The sequence below is a fragment of the Vipera berus genome, assembly GCF_964194415.1.
Source record: "Vipera berus genome assembly, chromosome: 1".
NCBI classification, from domain to species: Eukaryota; Metazoa; Chordata; class Lepidosauria; order Squamata; family Viperidae; genus Vipera; species Vipera berus.
This window is the reverse complement of record NC_138202.1, coordinates 232,463,390-232,489,939: the sequence shown is the minus strand read 5'-3', so window position 1 is coordinate 232,489,939 and position 26,550 is coordinate 232,463,390. Positions and strand designations below refer to the sequence as shown.

Genomic DNA, 26,550 nt, shown 5'->3' with positions numbered 1-26,550 from the left:
TTGATGTCATCTGCAAATTTGATGAGTTCCCTGTCTATCCCCTCATCCAAATCATTGATGAAGTTGTTGAAGAGTACTGGGCCTAAAACAGAGTCTTGGGGTAGCCCACTGCATACTTCCCTCCATGTAGATGCGGTTCCATTGAGGACTACACCTTGAGTGCAGTTGGTCAGCCAGTTATAAATCAATCTAGTGGTGATGCAGTCTAATACATATTTTTCTATCTTATCAAGTAGTAGGTTGTGGTCTACTTTATCAAATGCCTTACTGAAGCCCAAGTAAATTATATCCACAGCATTCCTCTGGTCCAATAATTTTGTCACTTTCTCAAAGAATGCAATAAGATTTGTCTGGCCTGATCTGTTTTTGAGAAATCCATGTTGGCTTTTGGTTATGACTTTGTTTTCCTCTAGGTCAGGCATGTCAAAATGCCAGCCTGTGGGCTGGATGCGTTACTCCGAAATCGCGCCTACCACATTGCCAGCAATGGGGAAAAAGTCGCAATACATCACGCGATGTCATGTGATATTGCGAGTTTGACATGCCTGCTCTAGGTATTTGCTGATCTCACGGTAGAAGCAGAAACATGTACTGTTGTAGCTACTTTAGTCCATCTTCTTGTTCAAAAGGAATAATACACTTCTAGAATAGGATGTGCAGTGGTGGATAATTATACAAATAATATTTTTTGAAAGATTATATTATGTTCCTATAATGTTGTTAGCAGCACTGAGCTGTGTTTTGTCTGCAGTAGGAACAATGTGAGGTGTAAGTGATCATTTGGGTTGTGGGTTCCCAGGAGTTCAGTAAAGCAGATGGAAATTGCTGAGATTAGCATCTGGCCCATGGCGCACAAATGGTTGTGTTGTAATGGAAATGGAGAGGAAAACTTATGCAGTTGTTCTATATGCTCTATAATATAAGTTACATTGTGGAACTTAAAATTTCTACTTCATGAGCCATAGACTAAGAGCATTTCTGCTCTGGTAATTTATGGTGTCACTCAGTCATCTCTGTTATAAAACCTGAATTCATTGACAATATATTGCCACAGCACTGGCTGAGTGACACTATAAACTGCTGATGCAGAAATGCTCTAAGGATAAAAATGCACATGCCTACTTATAACTTGATGATGGTAATAGTGAGTGATAATTAGCAATATGAAAACTTATCTCAGATATAAATAACAGAGATGAAACTTTCGTGTCTCCTGATCTGAAAAGAAACCCAGTCTCAATCTTGCAGATTTACTAGTTTTAATTCCTATTTAATCAATGTAAACATACAGCTAAATTAAGTTTCATAGGACTATATTGGTAGACAAACAGACATACACAAAAGAAGCTCTCTGCCCAAAGAAGATTAGACTTCAGATAAATGTCTGTTGTGGAAGCCTTTCCCATAACCACTAATTTTTTGCATGAAAGGAATTTGTATGATTATGTTATATGCATTATATGGAAAAATTACTAGAGCAAAATGATCCCAAAAAATAGAGAGCATTGTTTTGTTGTTGCTGTTAGCTGCAAAGTCGTGTCCGACCCCTCGCGACCCTATGGACAATGTTTCTCCAGGCCTTCCTGTCCTCTACCATATTCTGGAGTCCCTTTAAGCTCACGCCTACTGCTTCAGTGACTCCATCCAGCCACCTCATTCTCTGTCGTCCCCTTCTTCTATTGCCCTCGATCTTTCCCAGCATTAGGCTCTTCTCCAGTGAGTCCTTCCTTCTCATTAGGTGGCCAAAGTATTTGAGTTTTAGCTTCAGGATCTGGCCTTCTAAAGAGCAGTCAGGGTTGATCTCCTCTAGGACTGACTGGTTTGATCGCCTTGCAGTCCAAGGGACTCGCAGGAGTCTTCTCCAGCACCATAGTTCAAAGGCCTCAATTCTTTGGCACTCAGCCTTTTTTATGGTCCAACTTTCACTGCCATACATTGCAATTGGGAAGACCATAGCCTTGACTATACGCACTTTTGTTGACAGGGTGATGTCTCTGATTTTTAGTGTGCTGTCTAGATTTGCCATTGCTTTCCTCCCCAGGAGCAAGCGTCTTTTAATTTCTTGGCTGCAGTCCCCCTCTGCGGTGATCTTGGAACCCAGGAAGATAAAATCTATCACTACCTCCATTTCTTCCCCATCTATTTGCCAGGAATTGAGAGGGCCGGATGCCATGATCTTGGTTTTCTTAATGTTAAGTTTCAACCCATGTTTTGCACTCTCCTTCTTCACCCGCAACACGAGGCTCTTTAGTTCTTCTTCACTTTCTGCCATTAGAGTGGTATCATCTGCATATCTTAGGTTGTTGATATTTCTTCCGGCAATCTTAATTCTAGCTTTGGATTCATCTAGCCCTGCCTTTCTCATGATGTGCTCTGCAAATAAGTTAAATAGGCAGGGTGACAGTATACAGCCTTGCTGGACTCCTTTCCCAATTTTGAACCAATCAGTGGTTCCGTGTCCAGTTCTCACTGTTGCTTCATGGCCCACATATAGGTTTCTTAAGAGACAAATAAGATGGTCTGGTACACCCATCTCTTTAAGAACTTGCCACAGTTTGTTGTGATCCACACAATCAAATGCTTTAGCATAGTCAATGAAGCAGAAGTAGATGTTTTTCTGGAACTCCCTAGCTTTCTCCATGATCCAGCGTATGTTGGCAATTTGATCTCTAGTTCCTCTGCCTCTTCGAAATACTGCCTGTACTTCTGGTAGTTCTCGATCCACATACTGCTGGAGTCTAGCTTGTAGGATTTTAAGCATAACTTTACTAGCATGAGAAATGAGTGCAATGGTGCGGTAGTTTGAACATTCTTTGGCACTGCCTTTCTTTGGAATTGGAATGTATACTGATCTTTTCCAATCCTGTGACCACTGTTGAGTTTTCCAAATTTGCTGGCAAATTGAGTGTAGCACTTTTACTGCATCGTCTTTTAAGATTTTGAATAGCTCAGCTGGAATACTGTCACCTCCACTAGCTTTGTTGTTGCTCAGCTTTTCTAAGGCCCACTTCACTTCACATTCTAGGATGTCTGGCTCGAGGTCAGTGACCACCTCATTGTGATTATCAGGGACGTTAAGCTCATTCTTGTATAGTTCTTCTGTGTAATTTTGCCACTTCTTCTTAATCTCTTCTGCCTCTGTTAGGTCCCTGCCATTTTGGTCCTTTATCATGCCCATTTTTGCATTAAACATTCCCTCCATCTCTCCAATTTTCTTGAAAAGATCTCTGGTCCTCCCTATTCTATTGTTTTCTTCTATTTCTTTGCATTGTTCATTTAAGAAGGCATTCTTATCTCTTCTAGCTATTCTCTGGAATTCTACATTAAATTGGGTGTATCTTTCTTTTTCTCCCTTGCCTTTCACTTCCCTCCTTTCCTCAGCTATTTGCAAAGCTTCCTCAGACAGCCATTTTGCTTTCTTGCATTTCTTTTTCTTTGGGATGGTTTTGGTTGCTACCTCTTGTACAATGTTGCGAACCTCTGTCCATAGTTCTTCAGGCACTCTGTCTATCAGATCTAATTGCTTAAATCTATTTGTCACCTCTACTGTATATTCAACAGGGATATGATTTAATTCATACCTTAGTGGCCTAGAGCTTTTTCCTACTTTCTTCAGTTTAAGCCTAAACTTTGCAATGAGAAGCTCAGAGTCTGAGCCACAGTCAGCTCCTGGTCTTGTTTTTACTGACTGTATAGAGCTTCTCCGTCTTTGGCTGCAGAGCATATAGTCAATCTGATTTCTGTGTTGACTGTCTGGTGATGTCCATGTGTAGAGCCGTCTCTTGGGTTGTTGGAAAAGAGTGTTTGCTATGACCATCGTATTCTCTTGACAAAATTCTATCAGCCTGTGCCCTGCTTCATTTTGTACTCCAAGGCCAAACTTGCCTGTTATTCCGGTTATCTTTTGGCTTCCTACTTTAGCATTCCAATCCCCCATGATGATAAGGACATCATTTTTTGGTGTTAGTTCTATAAGGTGCTGTAGGGCTTCATAGAACTGGTCAATTTCATCCTCTTCAGCACTGGTGGTTGGGGCATAGACTTGGACTACTGTGATATTGAATGGTTTGCCTTGGATGCGAACTGAGATCATTCTGTCATTTTGAGGATTGTATCCCAGTATTGCTTTTCCTACTCTTTTATTGACTATGAAGGCTACTCCATTTCTTCTGAGGGATTCTTGCCCGCAGTAGTATACCTGATGGTCATCTGAATTAAATTCACCCATTCCTGTCCATTTTAGTTCGCTGATACCTAAGATGTCGATGTTCAGTCTTGTCATCTCTTGTTTGACCACGTCCAGCTTGCCTTGATTCATGGATCTTACATTCCAGGTTCTTATGGAGAAAAAATCTTTAAGCATCGGACTTTCCTTTCACCACCAGACACATCCACAGCTGAGCGTCCTTTTGGCTTTGGCCCAGTCGCTTCATTTTTTCTGGCCCTACTAGTACTAGCACTCTGCTCTTCCCCAGTAGCATATTGGACGCCTTCTGACCTGAAGGGGCTCATCTTCCAGCGTCATATCATTTTGCCTTTTGGTAGTGTCCATAGGGTTTTCATGGCAAAGATACTGGAGTGGGTTGCCATTTCCTTCTCCAGTGGATCACGTTTTGTCAGAACTCTCTGCTATGACCTTTCCATCTTGGGTGGCCCTGCACGGCATAGCTCATAGCTTCATTGAATTACGCAAGCCCCTTCACCACAACAAGGCAGTAATCCATGAAGGGGGAGAGCATTGTTACAGAGGTCTAATTAAGTTATTTTTATTGAGTTCTTTATTTATGCATTAATGTGAATAAATAACACTTTTAAATCTTCTATGTGAAACATAACTTAAAGATGTTAAAACATGCTATATATCTTCATTTTGGATAATGCTAAGTACAAGATCGCTAAACATGAATACTTTAGTGAATGTTCCAGTTTTATAACTTGAATTTTGCAGCATTTGCTTCTGCTTGATTAACTGGTCTATGCAATACAATAATATCTTACAAGTTGGAGTTATTTCCTCTAAAATTAAGACTTGCTCATTTTGTTCTTTTCCATTTAAAAGAGTGGTTCAACATGACAGATATAAAGAATGATAGATTATTACTAATAAAAGATCTTTTATTCCAAGAAGTGGAGTGTTTCACAGTTTTATCATAAGATTTATTTTAGGTATGGTGTTTTAAATGCTTTTAACCAAACCTAATTTGCCAAATATTTTAAAACAGATTATTCTGTTTGTATTTTCCTGGTGAGCAGCACTTGGTGGCCTTGCAACTGAATGGTTCTTGTGTTTGCATAACAGCTGTCTATGACTTGGAATTGATGGTTCAAGCCTTGACCTAGAAACCTTACTAAACAGCTAATGGGTAGATTTAGAACAAGTGATAAGAGATGATTTTTAAAATGCTTGTAAGGGCTGCTTTTTATGAGTTACATTTTAAATACAGTAGAATATTAAGTATTTGCCATGTATGAAGCTTGATGGAGATCATTTTATGCCATTTCATGTCATTGCTCCTCCATGTTTTATCTACTATATATCAGTAAAAGACGGGGCCATGTGAATTGTACTAAATGGGTCTTATTTTTTTCCCATGACCAAGTAGCAACTATTTGTGCACTTCCTTCTATCTGGTCTCTATACTGCTATTTATTGTAGCAGTATAAGGTGAAATACTAGGAAAATGATTTCAATATCACTGGATTAACTAAGCCAGTGTCAAAGTCAAGCCAAAGTCGCCATGTCACGTGATGTGTCGCAATGTGTCACAGCTTTTTTTCCATGGGGTGGGCACGGCTTCCGTATGATGAAACCAGCCCATGGGCCAGCAGTTTGACACCCCTGAACTAGAGAAGGAGAATGCCTACTTATTTTGAATCTTTGTTCCTTAAAAATGCTTATTTAAAAGACAAGACCACTTGAATATTATGATACATTTTTGTCCTAATTTATTTTAGGGCTACCGATGTATCTGCCAGCCTGGCTGGGAAGGGCCATTTTGTGAATCTGAATCTAATGAGTGTAATTCTGGTCTGTGTAAGAACAGTGGAACATGCATTGATCTCTTCAATGGCTTTCGGTAAGAAGCATCTTCTCTACACTAAATCATATCCCTCTTTGGTGTTTTACAATTTATTGACTTTGTTTCATTTGCTGCAGTTCTAAAGTTGATTAGAGAGAAGGTTTCTCCTGAGTCAAGCATAATTTCTGATGGCTACATGGACATGCATATCTGCTGTTGGCTTTTTCCATAACTTTTTAACAGCTCAGTCTACTCTTATAGTTCTATGATTTCCTGGTGGTATTCATCCAAGTCTAGCAACATCTGCTCTTTCTTGTTTTTGTTTTTTTTTTAAATTGCCAAGTTCTACTACATGCTGCAACCTGTTGTTCAGGTTTTAAAATCACTTTACTGCAATTATTAAGAAGCTTTTGACATATTGGGACCAAGAGTTTGTTGGAGTGCTGATGTGTGTTAAGCAGTCCACTGAGGAAGAAAAAATGATTGTATGGAAATGTGCAGGTATTTAATCCTCTTTTATACTGAAAGGAGAAAAGTACTATATTCCTCATTTTAAAAGCCTCTGTTTCATGCCCAGTGATTTATGCTCAGCTTTCAAAGTATATTATCTCTTTAATACCCAAAACGGCTGACATAGAAAGCACTTTTCTAGCTCACTTGTTTATATTCATAGAGACATCAGAGAGCAGTCAAAGTCTCCATGCTTGAAGTACAGAAGGATTAATCTGGGTCAGATCTCTTAACTTTAATTTTGATTTTAATAAGTATTTCCATCAATGTACCCTACTATCAAATACAAAATTAGCCAGATTTTTGTCAATCCACAATCAATCCCATTACAGCTCTGGCTATTTTTTGTTGAGGTTAGGGCCCTATTATATCTCTGTGTATATACAGTATATATGTATGCATATGTGTCTGTGTGTGTGTATGCACTGTGTATGTGTTTGTAATGTGTATGCATATGTATATACATACATAACACACTACACACCCACATATACATACACAGTACATGCATATACTCTATATTATATATACGAGGGCAATTCTGCAATAAACCTCTGTCTGGTTATCAATGACAGACACTCGTACATAGAGAATGTTTATTGTACACATTAGAAAATTACAACATTACATTACTTTTTGAAATAATCGTCATTCAAATTGAGGCACTTGTCATAAAGTCTTACAAGGTTTGAAATTCCTTAGTAGTAGTCGCTCAGCACCAAATCTGGGCTATGGGTGTGTGTGTGTGATCAAAAACATCCCAATGGAACTGCTTCAAACGTTCTTGGGTGCGTCTAGTGGTGTTTGGATGAGCATTATCATGAACCAATATCACACTGGAAGTGATAGAAAATAAGTGATAGAAAATCCCGCCAAATGTGAAGATGCCAAAAGAGTACTGCTAGTGAAGTTCATGGAGTGTGGTTCAACCATATCCATTATATTCTGTGATCACACAGTCTGTTACTTGAATGGTCTATGGAGATTCTCAGTCATCCAGGTCATGGTTGTCTGAAACATGCTTTTTCAAAAGCAACTGGACTCTCTTTGTTTTTCCTGGAAGATGTTGCGCTTTTCATCCAAGTTATTTGAATTGTCGTATTTTATAAGTAGGAGTGAAATTGTCCTTTTAGTCATCCTTGTTATTCTCATGGATGGTCATTGGTGTGGGATTGTGTTATGGGAAAGTGGCCCATACATTGCTCTCTCTGTATATCTATAGGGGTGTCTAATCTTGGTAACTTTAAGACTTGTGGACTTCAACTACCATAATTCTCCAGTCAGCTATGTTGGCTAGGGAATTCTGGGAATTGAAGTTCACAAGACTTAAAGTTGCCAAAAATGGACATCCCTGCTGATATTAAGCCAGAAAGCAGTGCAGTGGGACTATTTCCTATTGCTTGCTTACTTTCTGATGCTATGCTGCTGTGAAAATCCCTTTTGAGGGCTAGCTGAAAAGCCAGTCACTGCAGCTTCTCTGAATAATTTAAACAGATCAATACATGACAGATTTTGGCCTCCTTGGTCTTTCAATTTATTTCCATTTGCTTTCTTCTCTAAAATGAAAGACAAATAAATTCTTCTATTCACCCCAAAGTTGAAAAGTAATGCTGAACTTCATTTTTTTTGTGATGCTGTAAATGATCACATCAACCCACAATTCTGAATGCTTTTTATATTTGTTTACATTTTGCTGTTAATCAGTCATAGTTCCTTTGATGCCAGGATTTCACCACTAGAATGAAAGGATTGGAAGTTATTGCAACAGCAAATCTTTCACGCCTCTCATCCTGTTGGTGTTGACAAGAAATTATCCTGCTGGCAGGGAAAGGTCATCGTGGACCACTTGACTGCACATTCAGAATAAGCCAGAAAACAAAAGGCTTTGTAAGCTTTAATAAGCTAACTTGAATTGTCTTATTTTTTTATTGACTATCCATCACAAGTTGTTTGGTCTTCTGATGAAAAGTTTGTATTCCAGTTCTTGTTTAGTACATAACTGGTTTCAAATGAATAATTCTTATTCCTTCTGTAAGATAGGACTTTTAAAAATATTGCATCAGTCTTTTCTTAAATCAGATGCTGAAATATACTTAGTTCAATACTTGGCACCTCTTTCTAGATGCCTCAAAGTACAATCTTATACAAGTCTTATTAAGTCTAATGGGACTACCTTATTGTATTATAAATACTCTAGGATTGTTTTTCCAAGTACCTCAAAAGCACATCATAGGGGACAGAACCCTAAAAACATTCTTCTGTATTAATGAAATCAAAATAACCTTTTCTTCGATGTCAAACTGAGAAAGGATAGTTTATTTTAAGCCTTTTTATGCAGTCAGTAATAAATGAGGGTGGTTTGCTTTATCACATAAAAAGTTCTACTGTCCTGTTGGTTTCCATATATTATAATAAACGAGATTAGTTGTATTAGTTAATAAACCATGATGTAGAGAAGAAAGCCAGAAACAGCATTGAAAAAGAAGCAATACAGTTATCAAGGCTTGATGTGCAAAGAAATTATAAACAAATCTATATATGCATCATCAAGACATGCTAAGCATAATCAAAATAAGAAGTGATAAATGATGAATAAGCTCGCCTTTAGAATATGTCCATATTTCTAAATAGTAGTTTAAATTCTGACGTTCAGAAATGCCTTCTCCAAATCATGTAACCCCATAGGTTCTCTGACATAAAAAATATGTCTGATTATCTATAGTACTGCCAGCATTTTAAATATCTGTCAATCTTAATCTTCCGCAAATATCTTTGCAGAAGATTAAGACTGGGAAGTCTCTTTCTGCAAGCTACTGTCCAGAGCTAGCTTGCAAATTCTGTGTTGTCCACGTACATCTGAGAAAGTGGAACTAATAGAATAGAATACGAATTCTGAGGCACTTGGGGCAGCTTAGTGATTGGCACTACTTTTATTGGTAGCTTGTCTTGCTGGCAGTCTAATGGGGAGAAAATGAGAAGCATTTTAGCTGCTGTTTCTTTGCCTGACCACCCAGCAATTTTTCCCCTCCTTCCCTCAGTGGCAAAGTACTATGACTGGTTTGTTTTTTAACATGCAGCATCTTGGTAGGTTACAATATATACTAAGATGTTGGCCCTGCTTTTCCTATTTGATACTGGATGTACTGGAAACTGGACATCAGCACAATGAACCAGTGAAATATCAAATTGTCTGATATCTAAGGGAACACCTGCTGCCGGCATCAACTTCCCATCATCCTGTGCGCACCCACAGGGAGGGCCTTCTCAGGGTGCCACCGGTTAAGGAGTGCCGGCGGGTGATCCCCAGAGGGAGGGCATTCTCTGTGGGCGCGCCTGCCCTTTGGAATGATTTACCTGTGGAACTTCGGACTGCTCCCGATCTGCGTTCATTTCGCCGGGACCTGAAAACCTGGTTTTTCGATCTATCAGGCCTGGACTGAAGGGGATTTAGCTTTTAAATATTGTTTTAATTGTTGGGCTTAATTAATTTAATCTATTTTAATTTTATATTATCTTTATATTATATTTTATCCTGCCCTGTAAACCGCCCTGAGTCCTTTGGGAATAGGGCGGTATAAAAATCTAATTAAATAAATAAATAAATAAAATAAAAGAACTGGATAACATTGGCATCTGAAGGACTGGGAGGAATTTGACAAAAAAAGTAGCTTGTGGCTCGAATGCCAAGCCAAAATAGATGACATAAATAATTATATTTGAGAAATGTATCCAAGAACTTAAATCCATAGCGACATATTTTTTTTGAAATTCATTTAAAGAAAGTAGAATTGCTAATAGGTCATCTAGTTTGGCACTAGATCAAAGTCATAAAGTCCATAATGGCATTCCATACTTTTCTATGTATATGTCATGGCTAATACTGCATTCCCATTTTCAAGTAGCTTTGGTGTCTTTTTTCTTTTCTGAAATTTTATTTCTTAATCGATTGGAAAAGAAATGGTTTACCAGAAACTGCAAACATTACTCACTTCCTGGTCCCTGAGCTTTGAGTTCCAGTTAACAAGCAATAGTTAAATATCCTACCCCTTTTAGAATTTTAAATAATAAGTGAAATATTCATTCTGAAGCTTGATTCAGGTCATTGATCTGATTTGGAAGAAAAAAATTCTACGCATGTGCCAGACCCCACTGAAGGTCAAGGACATCGGAGACACTGTTTTAGTTTCCTTTGAATGAAATATTCAGTCAAGGAGACTTGAAAACTTTATTTCCCTCCATTCTGTACTGTGTATGATTCTGGGAACCACATTACCAGAAGCATGTTGTTTAGAAGGGAAAATAATTCTGATATAGGAGCTTGAGAACTTGCTCAAAGAAGAAAACGGGACATTCAGTCTGGAGAGGAGAAAATATATTGGTGTTCAGGTACATAAAAGGGAACCATAGAAATTATTTTTTTTATTGGAATTAGTATCAGAAATGCTGTGTAAAATTTGTACCTATCAAGGTTTAATTTAAATATGAGGAAATATTTCTCAATGATAAGAACTGTCTAACAGTGGAGCAATATGTGCTATGAAAGTTTTAAGTTCACCATCTCTGGATATTTTAAAGAAGAGTCTGGATAGCCATCAGGATGGCATAATTGGTTTTCTTGGACTGGATGGCTGTTATAGTCCCTTCCAACTTCATAGTTCTATAACTCTATGAAGCCATAGAATCTAGTCTGGAAATATTCAGCTCAGATATCCAATGCTACTGATATTGTGGGACTACACAATTGTTTTTAGAATGTTTCAGAAACTTCATGTGGATGGGTCGGATCAAATGTTGTGAACTATGTCAACTCTAAAAATGAGCATGGCTGTAGCCATTTTCCCAATTCATTTTTGGTTGACACAAATAATGAAGGGAGGGGGTTTGCCAGGTGCTTCACTAGTATAAATAAACTTTTATCCCATGGGAACCAAGGTCATCGGCTGCTCCCAAGACTGCAGGCTGGGCGTTGTGTAAAAAGCCCATGAAGAAGATGTATTGGGGAATGTAGTTGCTTGCATAGCCTTAGGGGTGGGATTTCTTAATTTTGTATTGGAGAATTGTTATGTGTGTCTTCAGAATTGGTTTCACTTTTGACATGCCAATATTTGTAACTAATAAACATGTTCTTTGAGGAATTTGCAAGCCTCGGAGTTCTGTTTTATTTGTCTCTGTCAGAACCATGACATTAAAACAAGTCTCTTAAAACTTAGTTTTCTCGGGGTACTGGGCCCTGACTGCCTACCCACTCACTTTTGGGACAGCAGCAAAGACTCAGTGAAGACTCGAGATGGAGAAAAAACTGCTGCTAGCCACAATGGGACTGAAGCTATCAGAGCACAGGCTGGCACTCCAGCCACTGAAGAGGCATCACTGGCAGGGGCTCAGCTACCAAGCTTTGTATCCCAGCCAAGTCTGTTGCCGTGGCCTCGGGATGCTAGTCCCGAAGCCAAGCCAAGAGAAGTCTGGAGAAGGGTTTGACCACATCCCCAGGACCAGCAAGCCACTCAAGCCCAGCAGCAGGTGCAAGCAGCTCCACAGAGGTTCGAGACACCTCCTAACAAGCCCATCTTTGATGGGGATCCCAAGAAGCTGACCTTTTTAAACCAGACATGGGCTCCTTTAAATCACTATGTTTATGCCTACCTGGATGGGGCTATGATGGTGAATGCTGTGGCAGAAAATTTAAAGGGAGAAGCAGTCGACTGGGTGACCAACCTCCATGATGAAGGGGCTCCTGAATTGCACAACATTAATCTATTCATGGAGGAACTGAGGGGTCTAGTTTACTGCAAAATTCTGGAGGGAGTTTGCTAAACTGGGTCCTCCCAGGGGCTATCATCAGCTTTTTGTCCAAATACTAATGGAGCTGCTGAGAAAGCTAATGCAATGGTGGAACTGTACCTCAGATATTATGTAAATTACCAGCAGACTAATTGGGCTGACCTCTTGCCTTTTGCAGAGCTAGCCTACAATAACACTGTGCACAGTAGCACTGGTCTCACCATACTCAAAATAATGACAGGTAGAGATTTTGTGCCCATGCCTGAGTTCCCACACAGGAGCCTCCTACTTCCCAGACTTTGGACCAATGGGTGACATGTTTTCAGGGGGTTGGGGTAAATGTGAAGAAGGAATTGACCAAGGCCACTAAGGTTTATAAGGAGCAAGCAGAAAAATGACATTCCATTCAGAAACCTTTTTATTGTGGACAATTAGTTTATCTTTCAACTAAATATCTACAGTTAAAGTTACCCAGTAGAAAATTGGGCCCAAAATTCCTTGGTCCTTTCCCCATCAGTAAGATAATAAACCCTGTCACAATGGAGTTAAAACTTCCACTTTCACCCTGTGTTTCATTGCAGTGTATTAAAACCTGTGTCAGAATCCCTTTTAAGGCCTATTCCAAAAGAGCTGCCAGGTCCAGTGGTGGTAGAGGGGGAGATGCATTATGAAATAAAAGTCTCAATTCTAGGTTGTACAAGGAAAAGTTACAATACCTTGTTCAGTGGGAAGGTTACCCCCTTTCAGAAGCTACATGGGTGAAGTATACAAATGTGAAAGCGGACAGATTGATAAAAAGGTGTTATGATAAATACTCTCACAAGCCTCAAGGGAATGCTTAACCTGCTTTTTCTTTCCCATGCAGGAGACTCTAAAAATGAGCCAATCGTCAACTCTAAAAATGAGCATGGCTGAGGCCATTTTCCTAATTCATTTTTGGTTGACACAAAGAATGGAGGGAGGGGGTTTGCAAAGTACTTCGCTAATATAAATAAACTTTTATCCTGTGGGAACCAAGGTCATTGGCTGCTCCTGAGACTACAGGCTGGGCATTGCATAAAAAGCCCGCCAAGAAAATGTATTGGGGAATGTAGTTGCTTGCATAGCCTTAGGGGTGGGAGTTCTTAACTTTGTATTGGGGAATTGTTATGTATGTCTTCAGAATTGGTTTCACTTTTGACATGCCGATACTTTGTAAATAATAAACATGTTCTTTGAGGAATTTGCAAGCCTCAGAGTTCTGTTTTATTTGTCTTTGTCTGTCAGAACCATGACACACCGGGCTTTGTATATAATCCAATATATGATCCAAAAAGTCATTTCTTCCAACTCATCTCATATCATCCCCAGTAGGTTGAGATGTCCCTTGATTTATTGGAATATTCATCCAAATATTCCATGACTATGCAATGTAATAAAAACAGGAAACTGAAGTTATATTAATATTGGAATATATTGTTTGTTACAAACAAATATAAGAATTATACACTATTTTGTGTATTGAAAGTATTTATTATATAAGAAATGTATTTTTATGCCATAAAATGTTTCATTTAAATGAAGTTCTCATTATTCGCATCTTTACTTTTATAGCTTCAGCCTGAGTTCTCTCAACCACCTGCAAACATTAGGGAGCAATAGATAACTTCTAAGAGAAAGCTATACAAATATTTAAATAAGCTTTTATAATTCTTGTGGCAAATATATTTAATGTGTGCTCACCAAAGCAACCATTTCCTTTTCTGTTCCACCCGAATGAGTTTTTTAAATATTACTATTACTTCACCCAAGTATCAAGGGCACCCATTTTGCTTTATTTTCAGATATAAGTAGAAGCATTAGCTTGAAAAATGTTTTGCCATGTCTGGAAAGTAAGTTGTTTAAAATATTATGTTTGAATAGGGTTTCATATAAAGCTACCACTTTTGTGAGAAACTGTCAAAGAATGTGGCCCATGGGCATGAAGCAATATAGTGATTGTGTAGTATGTCTCATTGAGTTTGAATGGGAAAATTACAATCTTTGCTAAAGATAGTCAAAAAATGTGACCACATATTGCTTTGCAGCACAATGTGCAAAATGTGATGTACATTGTTGGCAGTTCTGTTGTTCTGGGAAGACGTACAACAAATAGTTCTAAATTGGAAAGGAGGACTGTTGGATGCACCCAACTTCACAGAATCCCAGAACTGGAAATGACTATTATGTATGACTGAGTCCAACCCCTGTTGCATGCAGGAATCCAAATTAAACCATCCCCAACAGATGACTGCCCAGGATGCAGATTGTATCAGCTGCAATCAGAATAGAATATTTAATATATATATAAAACAAGTAAAGAAGTCAAAGACAAATTTAGGTAGCTGTTTCATGAATAGTGACATTTTAAATTTCACATTGAGAAAGAAGCAGAACAGGAAGATTTTATATGATATCTGAAGAAGCAGATCTTAACATGACTCATTGATCGCTGTATTACACCAAGCATGGGACTAGCTTTAGTCTGGGTTTCACAAGAAGAGTATTCATGCCCAGTAGTGCTGAGCAGAGTTTGGATCTGAGGGCCAAGAAATGATTTATAAAAGAGGGGGGTGTCAAACTTGCCACGTCATGTGATGTGTCCCAATGTATCATGATTTTTTTTGCATTGCCAGAGCTGGGGTGGGCGTGGCCTCCGCATGATGCAACCAGCCTGCAGGCCGGCAATTTGACACTCCTGATTTAGACCATCTGGTAACCCAAATGTAGTATCTGTCTGTAACTCTTTAAAGCAGCTGCAGCTTTTTCTATGATTAGTCATCTTTCCTGGAGAAATGTCTTCTTTGATGTAAGGAGTGGCAAATAGGTGCTGTGTTTACTTACTTTAAATTCTACCCATTGGACAACCCCAATGTTCAGTCTATCGTGGAGTCATTTCTAAAGGAAGAGATATATCTTTGAACTTTGTTAAAGCAATGCTCTTTTACTTCTACTATTATTGCTGTAATTCTCTGACTACTGGAAATAGAGGCATGGGGAGAAATTATTAGGAATGCCTTACTTGCTTTAAGTAAAAGGATATTTTGGTCTGGACCCTGCAATAGACATCATATTTGGATCAGAACCAAAACAGAAGCTCACCAATTCATTTTCATAAGATTTTTATATTGCTTGAGTAATTATTATGAACAAATATGCACAGCTGACAAATATGTACATATGGGAAGAGCGATAGATGATCATTCTTTCAAAGAATATGAAAGCTGATCAATATTAAACAAATAATCCAAGCTCAAATAGATTTTGATCTCCCTTCTTTTTAACCCATTGTTTTCTTTTGTTTGACAATTAATGTTAGGGCCCTGCTAGCTACCTAACACCTAAATCAGGAGTAGGCAACCTGAATGGGTCAAAGAGCCACTCAGAACCGGTTCGTACACAAAAGCAAAAAATGGGAGCCATAAAAAGTGTGCCCACATGTGCGCGCTCACGCATGTGCAAAACAGGAAACTTAATTGAGTGAAAAAAGCAAAGATTGGGAACCGCTGCTTCTTGCCGTCTTTGGCAGCAGGAACAGCGGTGTGTCTGGGCGGCACTGCCTGGTACTTGGAGAGGTGGGAGCTGCCGGCACATAAACCAAGCCCGCTTGCTGAGTATTGCCTGCCGGGCACAGCGAGGGCACTAACTCGCCCCAACAGCAGCTGCTGCTGCCTTCCTGTTGCTTCTCCTGCCGCCACAACCACCAAAGAAAGCAAGCCCTCACTTTCCTTAATCATCCCTTCCCCTTCCAACTTTTCAAATGAAAAGCTCCATGCCACACCCTAAAAACAAGCTCCACGCTTAGGTTCTGGCACTTCAATGCTTCCAAACAACCCCTCCCCAATTCGCCCTATGCCGGCTACTTTACATGCTAGGAAGGCAAAGTCTGCCAGCTCCAGGGCTGGCCTTTCCAGGGAAAGCTGCGCGCAGTCAAACTGTTGGGCCAGACATCTGTCGGGTGCCTTCAGGTGGGTGTAAGCTGGGGGGAACTGATTCAACCTGGGACTTGACTGGAGACCAGACTCATCACTCTGCCTTCTGGGCCAGGAGGGCAAGGACGCTGAGGAGAGGCTTCAGCCTGTGAAGCTCAGCAAGAAGAACCCTTCATCCTGGACCATGCGCCACACTTGCCCAGCCAGCATCAGCTTACCTATCTCTCGGATTGCCAGCTCCCTACCAGCCGTTCCCCTTGGGTCCGACACACACACACACACAAATGAGAGGGGGGAAAAATGCCAGACTGCTGCCTCCCTACCAGCCATTCCCCGCGGGTCCGACACACACACACACACACACAAATGAGAGGGGGAAAAATGCAGGACTGATGCCTCCTTACCAGCCGTTCCTTGCGGGTCTGACACACACAGACACACACACACACAGACACACACACACACACACACACACACACACACAGAAACAAATGAGGGGGGGGGAAATGCTGGACTGCCGCCTCCCTACCAGCCATTCCTCGCGGGTCCAACACACACACACACACACACACACAAGGGGGGGAAAAATGCCAGACTGCTGCCTCCCTACCAGCCATTCCCCGTGGGTCCGACACACAGACACACAGAGAGACAGAGAGAAAAGGGGGGAAAGAAGGAGGGGGTCTGGCAGCACCCAAGACTCCATATGCTGCTCAGAAATACCACCACCATACCCGCACGCCCCATCTGACCAACCCACTCACCTTTCCAGCACTCCTCCCATCTCTTCCTTCGCTGCCGCCATGTGCAGTCCAAAGAATAAGAGGTTTCTGGGCAGTGTCACAAACCAAAGAACTTCAACCAATCAATTCAAACTTCACAAGTTGTTTTTTCTTTTCCATGAGAAGTTTGAATTGATTGGTTGAATTATTTTAATCCCACTTTTTTTTTGGACTGCACATGGCAGAGGACTGGGAGCTGCAGGAGACAGCTGAAAGAGCCGCATGTGGCTCCAGAACCGCGGGTTGCCGACCCGTGACCTAAATATTTTATAATTACACTCACTCTGGGTGACAATAGATATACTTTTTTGCAGTTGGGACTGGAAACAAATCCAAGGAACAAGAATCCAAGAGCTGTGATCAATAGTTTTTATAAGAAGGAATAACCCTTTGTATTTGTCACTATTTTAATAATGTAGCCATTTTATCAGGGTATTTTTTTATTCTGAAGTCTTGGCTGCCATTCTCAGAGAAACAAAAACATTCAGGACCAAGTTTCTGACTGGGCCTTGAATTCAGGGCCAATGCCCCCAAATCTTAGGAAACCTAGAGCCAGTATAGTTTATTAGCTCAATAGGTATCAAAGAGTACAGCAAGTATCTTGTATTTTAGTTGTTTGATTTTTTTTAGTTCATTATTCATTCATTATTTGTTTTATTTCTTTTTGTGGGATAGTGTTTTATCTCCTCCCATTTTCTGACTATTATCTACCTCTATGTTTGCTTGTTTCCTTCCATGAATGTTAATGATAACTAGCATTGCCTTATAAATATAGACCACCCATGAATTGATCTATTTTTTTTCCCAAATTCATAATTTGATGCATTTAGTTAAAAAAAATTCTGCTACTATTTTGTTCTGATTTTTATGATTTAAAAGGTTTTATTTTACCTTTACGTGGTTTTATAGACAAGTTCTAATATAATGGCATATAGATAATTAAAATACCCTGAAAATATTAAAAATAATATATGAAGAGGTTAGTGAAAGAGCTAACAACAATCATAAAACCAACATTTAAAAGTTAATATATGAAAGTTTGTGTGTGTTTTGTGTGTGTGTGCATTTTACAATATAAAAGAGAAAAAAAACAAAAATATTGTCTTTATGTAATATGTATATGAAGACGCACAAATAACATTTGGAGAGTGACCTCTATAAGCCAAAGAGAAATGCTTTATAATAACACATAAAAGATTCAAAAATAAAAAAAGAGTAAGATATATATACAATTATAGGAAAGGCTTGGGGAAAGATCATCTAAGCCAGGGGTGTCAAACTGTTGGCAATGGAGAAAAAGTTGCGATAAGTTGTGACACGTCATGTGACATTGCGAGTTTGACACCCCTGATCTAAGCAAATCATGGAAATACCAATTTAAACATATTTAAACAAATTTAACAAATTTAAACATAGCCATTCTTTAAATAGTTAAGAATAATGAAAAGCACTTTTCAATGAAACAATGAACCAAATGGGCTTGCAAAATCCTTTCTTCTAAATTAGTGACTTATCAGATTACTCCACTAATAAGTAAGTTAGGTTGCCAGATTATATAATATTTTGAAATTATATACCCTTTAATTATTACTTTTTTAAAAAAGATTTGGGGTGTTTCCTGACATTTCCTATTTGTAACTTATAAAAAAATGAAGAATTACAACATTTGTACTGATTATTTGTTTATATTTAAATTAACTACTCTATGCAGGCACTGGTGGGCATAAACATGCTGGTATTTCAACAACAAAAAGGATGCAAGAAGTAATGAGCAATGACAAAATTAAGGTAGAATCTTCTCCACTTAGACTACCTTCTGGCTTTCTTGCTGCTGTCTAGATATTTTCATTAACTTGATACATATATCTCAAAATTACATCTTTTCCCATAGAACTATATTTTCTTCCTTCCTCCCTCCCTCCTTCCCTCCCACTGTCCTCCTCCATTGCAAAAGTGGACATAACTAAAAGTCTACCAAAATTTGCACAGCCAAATTTTCAGTTGGCTGAGACATTGCCTTCCACACAACTAGAAACAGAGCTGGCCATGAAGGGAAGCTGGGTTGCCAGGGAACTGCCAGATGCTGATAGTAAGAATGTTCCAGAGCTTAGCATCTGGGTCCAGTAAGCATTGTACAGATTCTCCATCTGTAACCGAAGCTGTTCATTGCTGCTGGGGAAGGCACAGTCAAACAGAGTAAGGCAACAACAGCTAAATCAGTGCCAATAGCAACAGAAGGCGGGGTGAACTCAGCATTGAAATTAACATTTATATTCCAATTTATTTTTCACTTCTGTGGTAATGTAAAAAAATCTAGTTATTTAGGGCCAAATATGTTTTAGGCACATTGATTTGCTCAGGAATGACCATTATATATAGGCCATTTCTTACATGCAGAGTGGCAGTGACATTTTACTTGTTCTTTTGAAGCCAACTTTTTGTAATAATGATTATTTGGGGGTTTTAGTAGAACTGAAAACATTAGGGAAAAGACCAAGATGTCATGTGAAATCTTTTAAAAGTTCTAATAAAACATTAGGAGGGATTAGGAAATTGCAGATATATTAGAATGTAGCCAATTTGTTCAATGAAAGAAAGGAGTAGTGGACTCAGATTCATTCTGTGAATGAAAGATCCTATGTTCATGGCATCATCATCATCAACAACAACAACTTTCTAGCATTTTTCCCACAGGAGTAGGGTCTGTTTTTTTTTTCTTTCCCTTTTTTAAAAACAAATTTTATTGAATATACAATTAAAAACAAAAGTGCATTTGTTACAGCTTCCCTGGCTTCAACATTGCTATTAGTATTACCTTATATAAAGAAAAAGAACGAAAAGAAAAAAGAAAAATAAATTCACATTGTAACAAAATGTGCATATAACATCTGTGAGTTTTCTAGTGAACATTCTTTCATTTGTCTACAATGCAGTTAAGTATCTTTCAATTCTGCTTTTTGGATCACCATCCTGCATAATCAACTGCAGCAACCAGGTCTTGTTTGTATTTTGTTAGAGATGGCTATAGATCCATGGGTTGTGGCAAAAAAAAAAAAAATCCTGACTAACCAGCTTGTCACCCAGGTCTGACATATGTTTGATCTGTGTTCAGCTCAGCATCGCTCTGATGGGCAGGCAGAATCCAGCAGCACCGGTAAGAAGAGAAGACCTCACTATCATCCTTTGTTCATGACATGAGTACATTGAATCATTGAATCCCATTCATAGTGATTAATGCTGAAGGGGGTAAAAAGAGGTTTTATAAAAATCAGTGAATTTAGCCTTACTGGAGCCCTATTTGGGCATTATAGACTCGGTTTAGTAAACATATGTCTTCCAAATAGAGGTACCCTATCCTCCATGTTGTCTACATTACCATCCGCTCTTGATATCTGTGCATAAATATCTGTAATTCGGCATCCTTTTTTTTATTAAAGAGCTTTACAAAAACAAAATTTTACAATATATCCCCAAATCCCTCCCGCCCCAAACCCACCCACTTCCCCTCCACTTCCCAGAGCTAAATACAGGATTATAGTTACAATAATCATATTCTAAATAAAGATTATGCATAATATACAATTAACCAAATTCATAATGTGCTTTAACTCCCCTTTAACATAACTACAAACAAAGTACCAATATCAATATCCCACTAAAATCTACTCATAAGCTAAATGGAACTTTTTAGTCCCATATTTGTTCTGAATATAATTTATCCATCTCCTCCAAACTGAAATATATCTTTCCTGTGAATGATCTTTCAAATAAGCAGAAATCTTAGACATTTCTGCAAGATTCGAAACTTTAAACACCCATTCTCCTATAGTGGGCAAACTATCCTTCTTCCAATATTGTCCCACCAGTAACCGTGCTGCTGTTATCATGTTCAACATCAAGTTAGTTTCTTTAACATCACAATCTACCACAATACCCAATAAAAACAATTGCGGAGAAAACTTTATCTTTCTCTTAAAAATCTTTTGAATGTTCCACCAAATTTTGATCCAAAAAGCTTTTATATTTCTACAAGTCCACCACATTCGGCATCCTTGTTTCATATAACTTTGACAGATGGAATTGAAGGCCAGTGAGGGGTCAAGGAAAAAAAAAACAGGCCAATACCATCACAGATTTATTCAGGCAAACTGATGCAATACTAACAGAAGTCACTGATATTTTCAAACCAATAAGAACATCTACAATATTGAGAACATGTCAGGAGTCCTATTTAACAAGTGCCTATGACCAGCCACCAAGCACCCTTTCTCATAAATCCCATTGATGAGATTAAAATACAAGTAATGTCGCCCCCAAATCCTGATTCCTGAGCAGAACTAGAATGTCTTCATTCTCACTCTGAACCTCAGCTTCATTCTCAACCTTACTCTATTCCTTTTTTTTTTAACCTGCAGCTCTTTAGTAACAGTTTTCATGATTTAGATTTTAATCAAGGAAAATTTAATCTATTTTAATTGCTATTAATTTTTTGTATTGTAATGTTGTTTTAATTGCCTTGTGAACCGCCCTGGGTCCTACGGGAGAAGGGTGGTATATAAGTTTAATAAATATAAATATAAATATTTATCAGGTCACCCCCAGGCCTTTCCTAGTTGCCTTCCAGCCTCCATGAACTAATGAACTAACTGGCAGCTTCCCCTTCAGTTGCCAGCCATCTTTATTTCTTAAGTGAATCCAGAGCCTCACTTTGAAGAATTATTGGCCAGGCATTTTTTTTTAAAAAATGGGCATTTGATGATAAAGTGACTGCATATTCCAGGTTGCTCATTCCAGATGCTAACTCATCATTTATACATTCACATGGTTTTCAAACTAGTCTTTTAGGTAATATAAAAAGCTGTCAGTAAAATTCTGTTCTTTAGAGGAAAAAAGAAGGAATATGAAGCCAATTTATTTGATCACAGTTAAAATAAGAATTGTATTTATAAAATTCTGGACATTCCATTATGGACCTTTTCCAAATACTTGGACAGAAATGACAATAATTTGGATTATAACTATGGGGGTGGGATGTTATGAGAAAAAGTGAATTACACATATAACAGTATTGGAAGTGGGAAATTATTCATTTGCTTGGGAGTCAATTTTTAAATATTATTTTGTCCATTTTTTATTTTTTTTTCTTTGCACTTTGTATTTCCTTTCTTTTCTCTTCTTTTCTTTGTTTCTGACTTATCTTTTAGTATTGTAATTTTTTTCAACAAAAATTATTTTAAGAAAATTCTCTTCATTAAAAACAAAAATCTTGTGTGACATTTTATTTTGATAGAAATAACTATGTTTCTTGTTTCGTCTATGTAATGAATAGTGACAGATTTAGTATGCTAACATATTTTGCCTAGTACTATTAACTTCTGTGTGAGTATAGTCCAGATTCTTTTCATATAGTCAACAGTTACTATTTGGATAATGTAGAAAAATATAAAAGCAATAGTACATTAATAAATAGTGCACTAATTCATTATGTTTGCAAGATCTTTAGATCCACATAAGTTAGGGAAAGTGGGTGAAAGTATATATTACATCATACTGAAGTCTAGCTTTAACTGCATTTGTCTCTATTTCTTTTTCAAATAAGAACATAAACAAACAAAACCCTAATGATCTACTTTGAGACCATAGTACAAAGCAACAGAATACTATAAAAATAGCCTTTTTATTGATGTTGTTTATGTATAAAGAATAAATGTTGCTGTTGTTAGTTGCAAAGTCGTGTCTGACCTATCGCGACCTCATGGACAACGTTCCTCCAGGCCTTCCTGTCCTCTACCATCTTCTGGAGTCTGTTTAAGCTCACGCCTACTGCTTCAGTGACTCCATCCAGCCACCTCATTCTCTGTCGACCCCTCCTTCTATTGACCTCAATCTTTCCCAGCATTAGGCTCTTCTCCAGTGAGTGGCCACCTTCTCATTAGGTGGCCAAAGTATTTGAGTTTTAGCTTCAGGATCTGGCCTTCTAAAGAGCAGTCAGGGTTGATCTCCTCTAGGACTGACCGTTTTGATTGCCTTGCAGTCCAAGGGACTCGCAGGAGTCTTTTCCCGCACCATAGTTCAAAGGCCTCAATTCTTTGGCACTCTTATGGTCCAACTTTCACAGCCATACATTGCAACTGGGAAGACCATGGCCTTGACTATATGCACTTTTGTTACCTTGGCCACGTGTATACAAGTAATAATAACTCATCAGCTGCCTTCCTTGAAGAGGTACTGGTTCAGGAGTATGCATATCATAAATCTCATGGGATAAAATCTTTATCTTTTGAGCACTAGCAAATGCCAAAGGACCATCTACACAAATATATGAATTGGTTTGATAATTTGCTTCATTGCATCCAACATATAACAGAGTTGGTTGGGTACATCATTTCTTTATGTAGGAAAAATTGCAATTACAAGAGAAAATATTGAAGAAGAAAATTAGTGACCTCATTATTTTTAATCTAACCCTTTGTAATGCATCTCATTTTAGATGAGTCATAATGAAATCAATTTTGTTTGTTCTTTTGCCCTTTGTTCAATGATTTTCAGAAAGCATCATGACATCTTTAAAGAAAACCTAGTAAAATACGATCTTTAAACAAACAAATATAAAATGGTGTGAGCACTTTGCAGTGGCTCATTAGAAATGAAAGGAAAACCCATCCATCAGTGTTTGGTGCAGATGAGATATTTCATGCATGGCCAATGTCTGCCAAATACAAAGAAGCAGAATTTTGACAACATTTCCAGAATTGCCACTAGCATATAATGTTATTCAACCATGGAAAATGAATAATAAGCAATTTCATGTAACATATCATATGCAGAACTATAGTGAAAGCTATATTTAGCTATTAACACAAAGCCATTAATAAAAACTAAAGAATATATTTCTGGAAACAGGCATTTGACCCTTCCTTTGATGCAGTTAGTTTTGAACTTAGAATAAATGTAAGCATTATTATAACTAATTATTCCTCACCTCAATTGAGTCTTCCTTGCTGTCCATTTACCCAACTTTGCACAGTCAGGTTTGTTTGTTGTTTGTTTGTGTTATGTATATGGTACTGGGTCATTTGGAACAATGTGACAGAACCCCTATTTGTGACTATATTTGTGCTAGATCCCAGTGCTTCAAATATTGCAGTCAATAATTAAAGCAGCATCCATGGCTTTCCACAGTACTTATAATATGACATTCAACTATCTCCATAATTTAGTAAGATAGGGGACACTACTACTACTACTACTACTACTACTATTACTACTACTATTCTATGAACAATGGAGGGAATTTATTTTGGTACTGCAGATTTCCGTCATTTGGAAACAAGGAATTTGACAAATTTATTTTTGAATGAACCAGGAGAACACAGTCAACATTAACATCACAACCACAATGTTATTATTAGATTATGATTACACCATAATTATTAGATTATGATTACACCATAATTACATCTATCTGAATTATGGTTTTTTAAAAAAAAACACAAAAAAAAACAGTAACAACAACAAATGGTTGTCCCATTGTTGATAGTACCTAATCTTAAATCTGAATGTAAAAGAACATTGTCATGAAAATGAACGTTCCATTTAGCTGAGAAATTTTTTTTTTAAAAATGCAATGTAAGTAGCTTGAAGAATTTTCAAATGGTTGATGAAAAGTTTGAAGATGGATTTTTTTATATAATAAACAGATGTCAGTAACAAGATTTTCTTGATTATACTAAACTCAGTGTTTGAAAAGTCATGTCCAATGCATGGTTACCATCTACTCCATTATAAGCTGCTAACCATATTACCAGCTTCTTTCTCTGAAAGTACATAAAGTTGGAGAGAATCTAGAAGTAATCAGATATCTGGGAATAGTTAAGTCACCAACAGTCACCAAAAGAAAAAAAAAAGAAACAAAAGGTGAGGGTGACATCACTGCACCTGGACCTAAAGAAATGGGAGAAAAAAGGATACATCCTTACAATTTTCCCTTACTCTCACAGTTCCCCGCCAACATGCCTGGGAATTGATGTTTATGCTTCTGAAAGACATCCAGGTATGAGAAGATTGCTCTAAGCAGAAATAGCAATAGGGTCTCTGTCACTGTCTAATCTAGTATATTAAGCCTAACAATACATATGAATGACCATTTTGTTGAAGGCTGGAAACTAATAGGCTTTCTCTGATATTGATTTAGTGCTCGTAGTTATTCCTTCTATAAATATTCCTAATTTATGCCTGCAAGAAAAGATTGTTCTCCATTGCTTCTGAGAGCAGGACTGCTGTTGATAAAAAATGGAGAGGAATATTCTTAATAATGATAGCTATTCAGCAATGGAACAGACTGCTTCAAGAGATGCTGAGTTATTGTCTTGAGAGATGTAAGCAAAGGTTTGACAGGCTTTGTGAGTAGGGGAACATGCATTGTGTATGCATGTTGGGCTGGGCTAAACCTGCTTCACAAAACTGACACCCTTCCAGATGTATTGCTGGTTAATAATTATGAACGTCAAAAAAAATGCCTGTTTTCCATTAGCTGAAAAAATTATGTCTTTGAAGTTCTATTTTGACACATGTCTCAGACTAGGCAAAAATATGAATTGTAAATGAATGCTTGAGACCTTTAAGGCAAATTTGATATTGTTATCAAGTGATCCTAAATCTGTTGGAATCCAATCCTGTGAAGTTTTCCACTTAAATTAATAACTGGGTAGAGTTATAAACTCCTATGGAAGTGTGCCACTACAGATTATTATAATGCTAACCTTGTTGGTTTATATAGCGTATTCATAGAAAGAAGTTGGTATTCACTTGTAAAATAAAAATAATTTGTTAATAATATAGTAATTGAGTTATGCATGCTGGTATCATCCCCTTCATATTTTCTGTCCCAGTATTGATCTGGCCCCAACTATCTGAAGGACTGTTTCTCTCATTTAAACCTGCTTGATTATTTAGCTCAGGATCTCTTTGGGAAGTTCCTCTCCTACCATAAGCTCAGCTATTTAGTATCCCCTAAAGAGAGTAGCCCCAGACTATAAGCAGCCCTCTCCATGGAGATACATATGCTTCCCTCCTTATCTATAGTTAGGAATGTGGGAAACACTCTTCACTTTCACCAGGTTTTAAATGATTAATTAGAAGAATGTTCTATTTTTCAGATATTGATTTTCAAATTGCCTTGCTTTTAATTTTACTTTTTTATTCTTACGCTATATAATTTTAGATTTTGATGGCTGCAAGGTTCCTTGAGTCATGTGTAAACAGTGTCATATATATTTAAGCAACTAATCAATAAAGAAATCGTAGTGGTTCCCCAAGTCAAAAGGAAACACACTTTCCCAACATCTGGTGGGCCTACTGCTTTTTAAAGAGATAATATTAAAATAGATGATCTATAATGTACTGTAGCTATATAATTTCAATGTTTATATTGGGGACATCAGAGCTGGGCTGCAGAAATCCAGATGGTTTCTAGAAAGTTCTCTTTGTTGCCGATTTAACTGGAAT

General features: G+C 37.9%; 1 protein-coding gene across 1 annotated transcript in view; it reads left to right on the top strand.

Annotated features, from left to right (window-relative positions):
• EYS (eyes shut homolog) overlaps positions 1-26,550 on the top strand; it is a gene marked incomplete at both ends in the record, with an annotated part of 674,316 nt that overhangs the window by 111,924 nt on the left and 535,842 nt on the right. Inside the window, one exon of the mRNA XM_081346243.1 lies at positions 5,956-6,077. Within this exon, the coding sequence (XP_081202369.1) occupies positions 5,956-6,077 (122 nt within the window). The remainder of the gene's footprint in view (positions 1-5,955; positions 6,078-26,550) is intronic.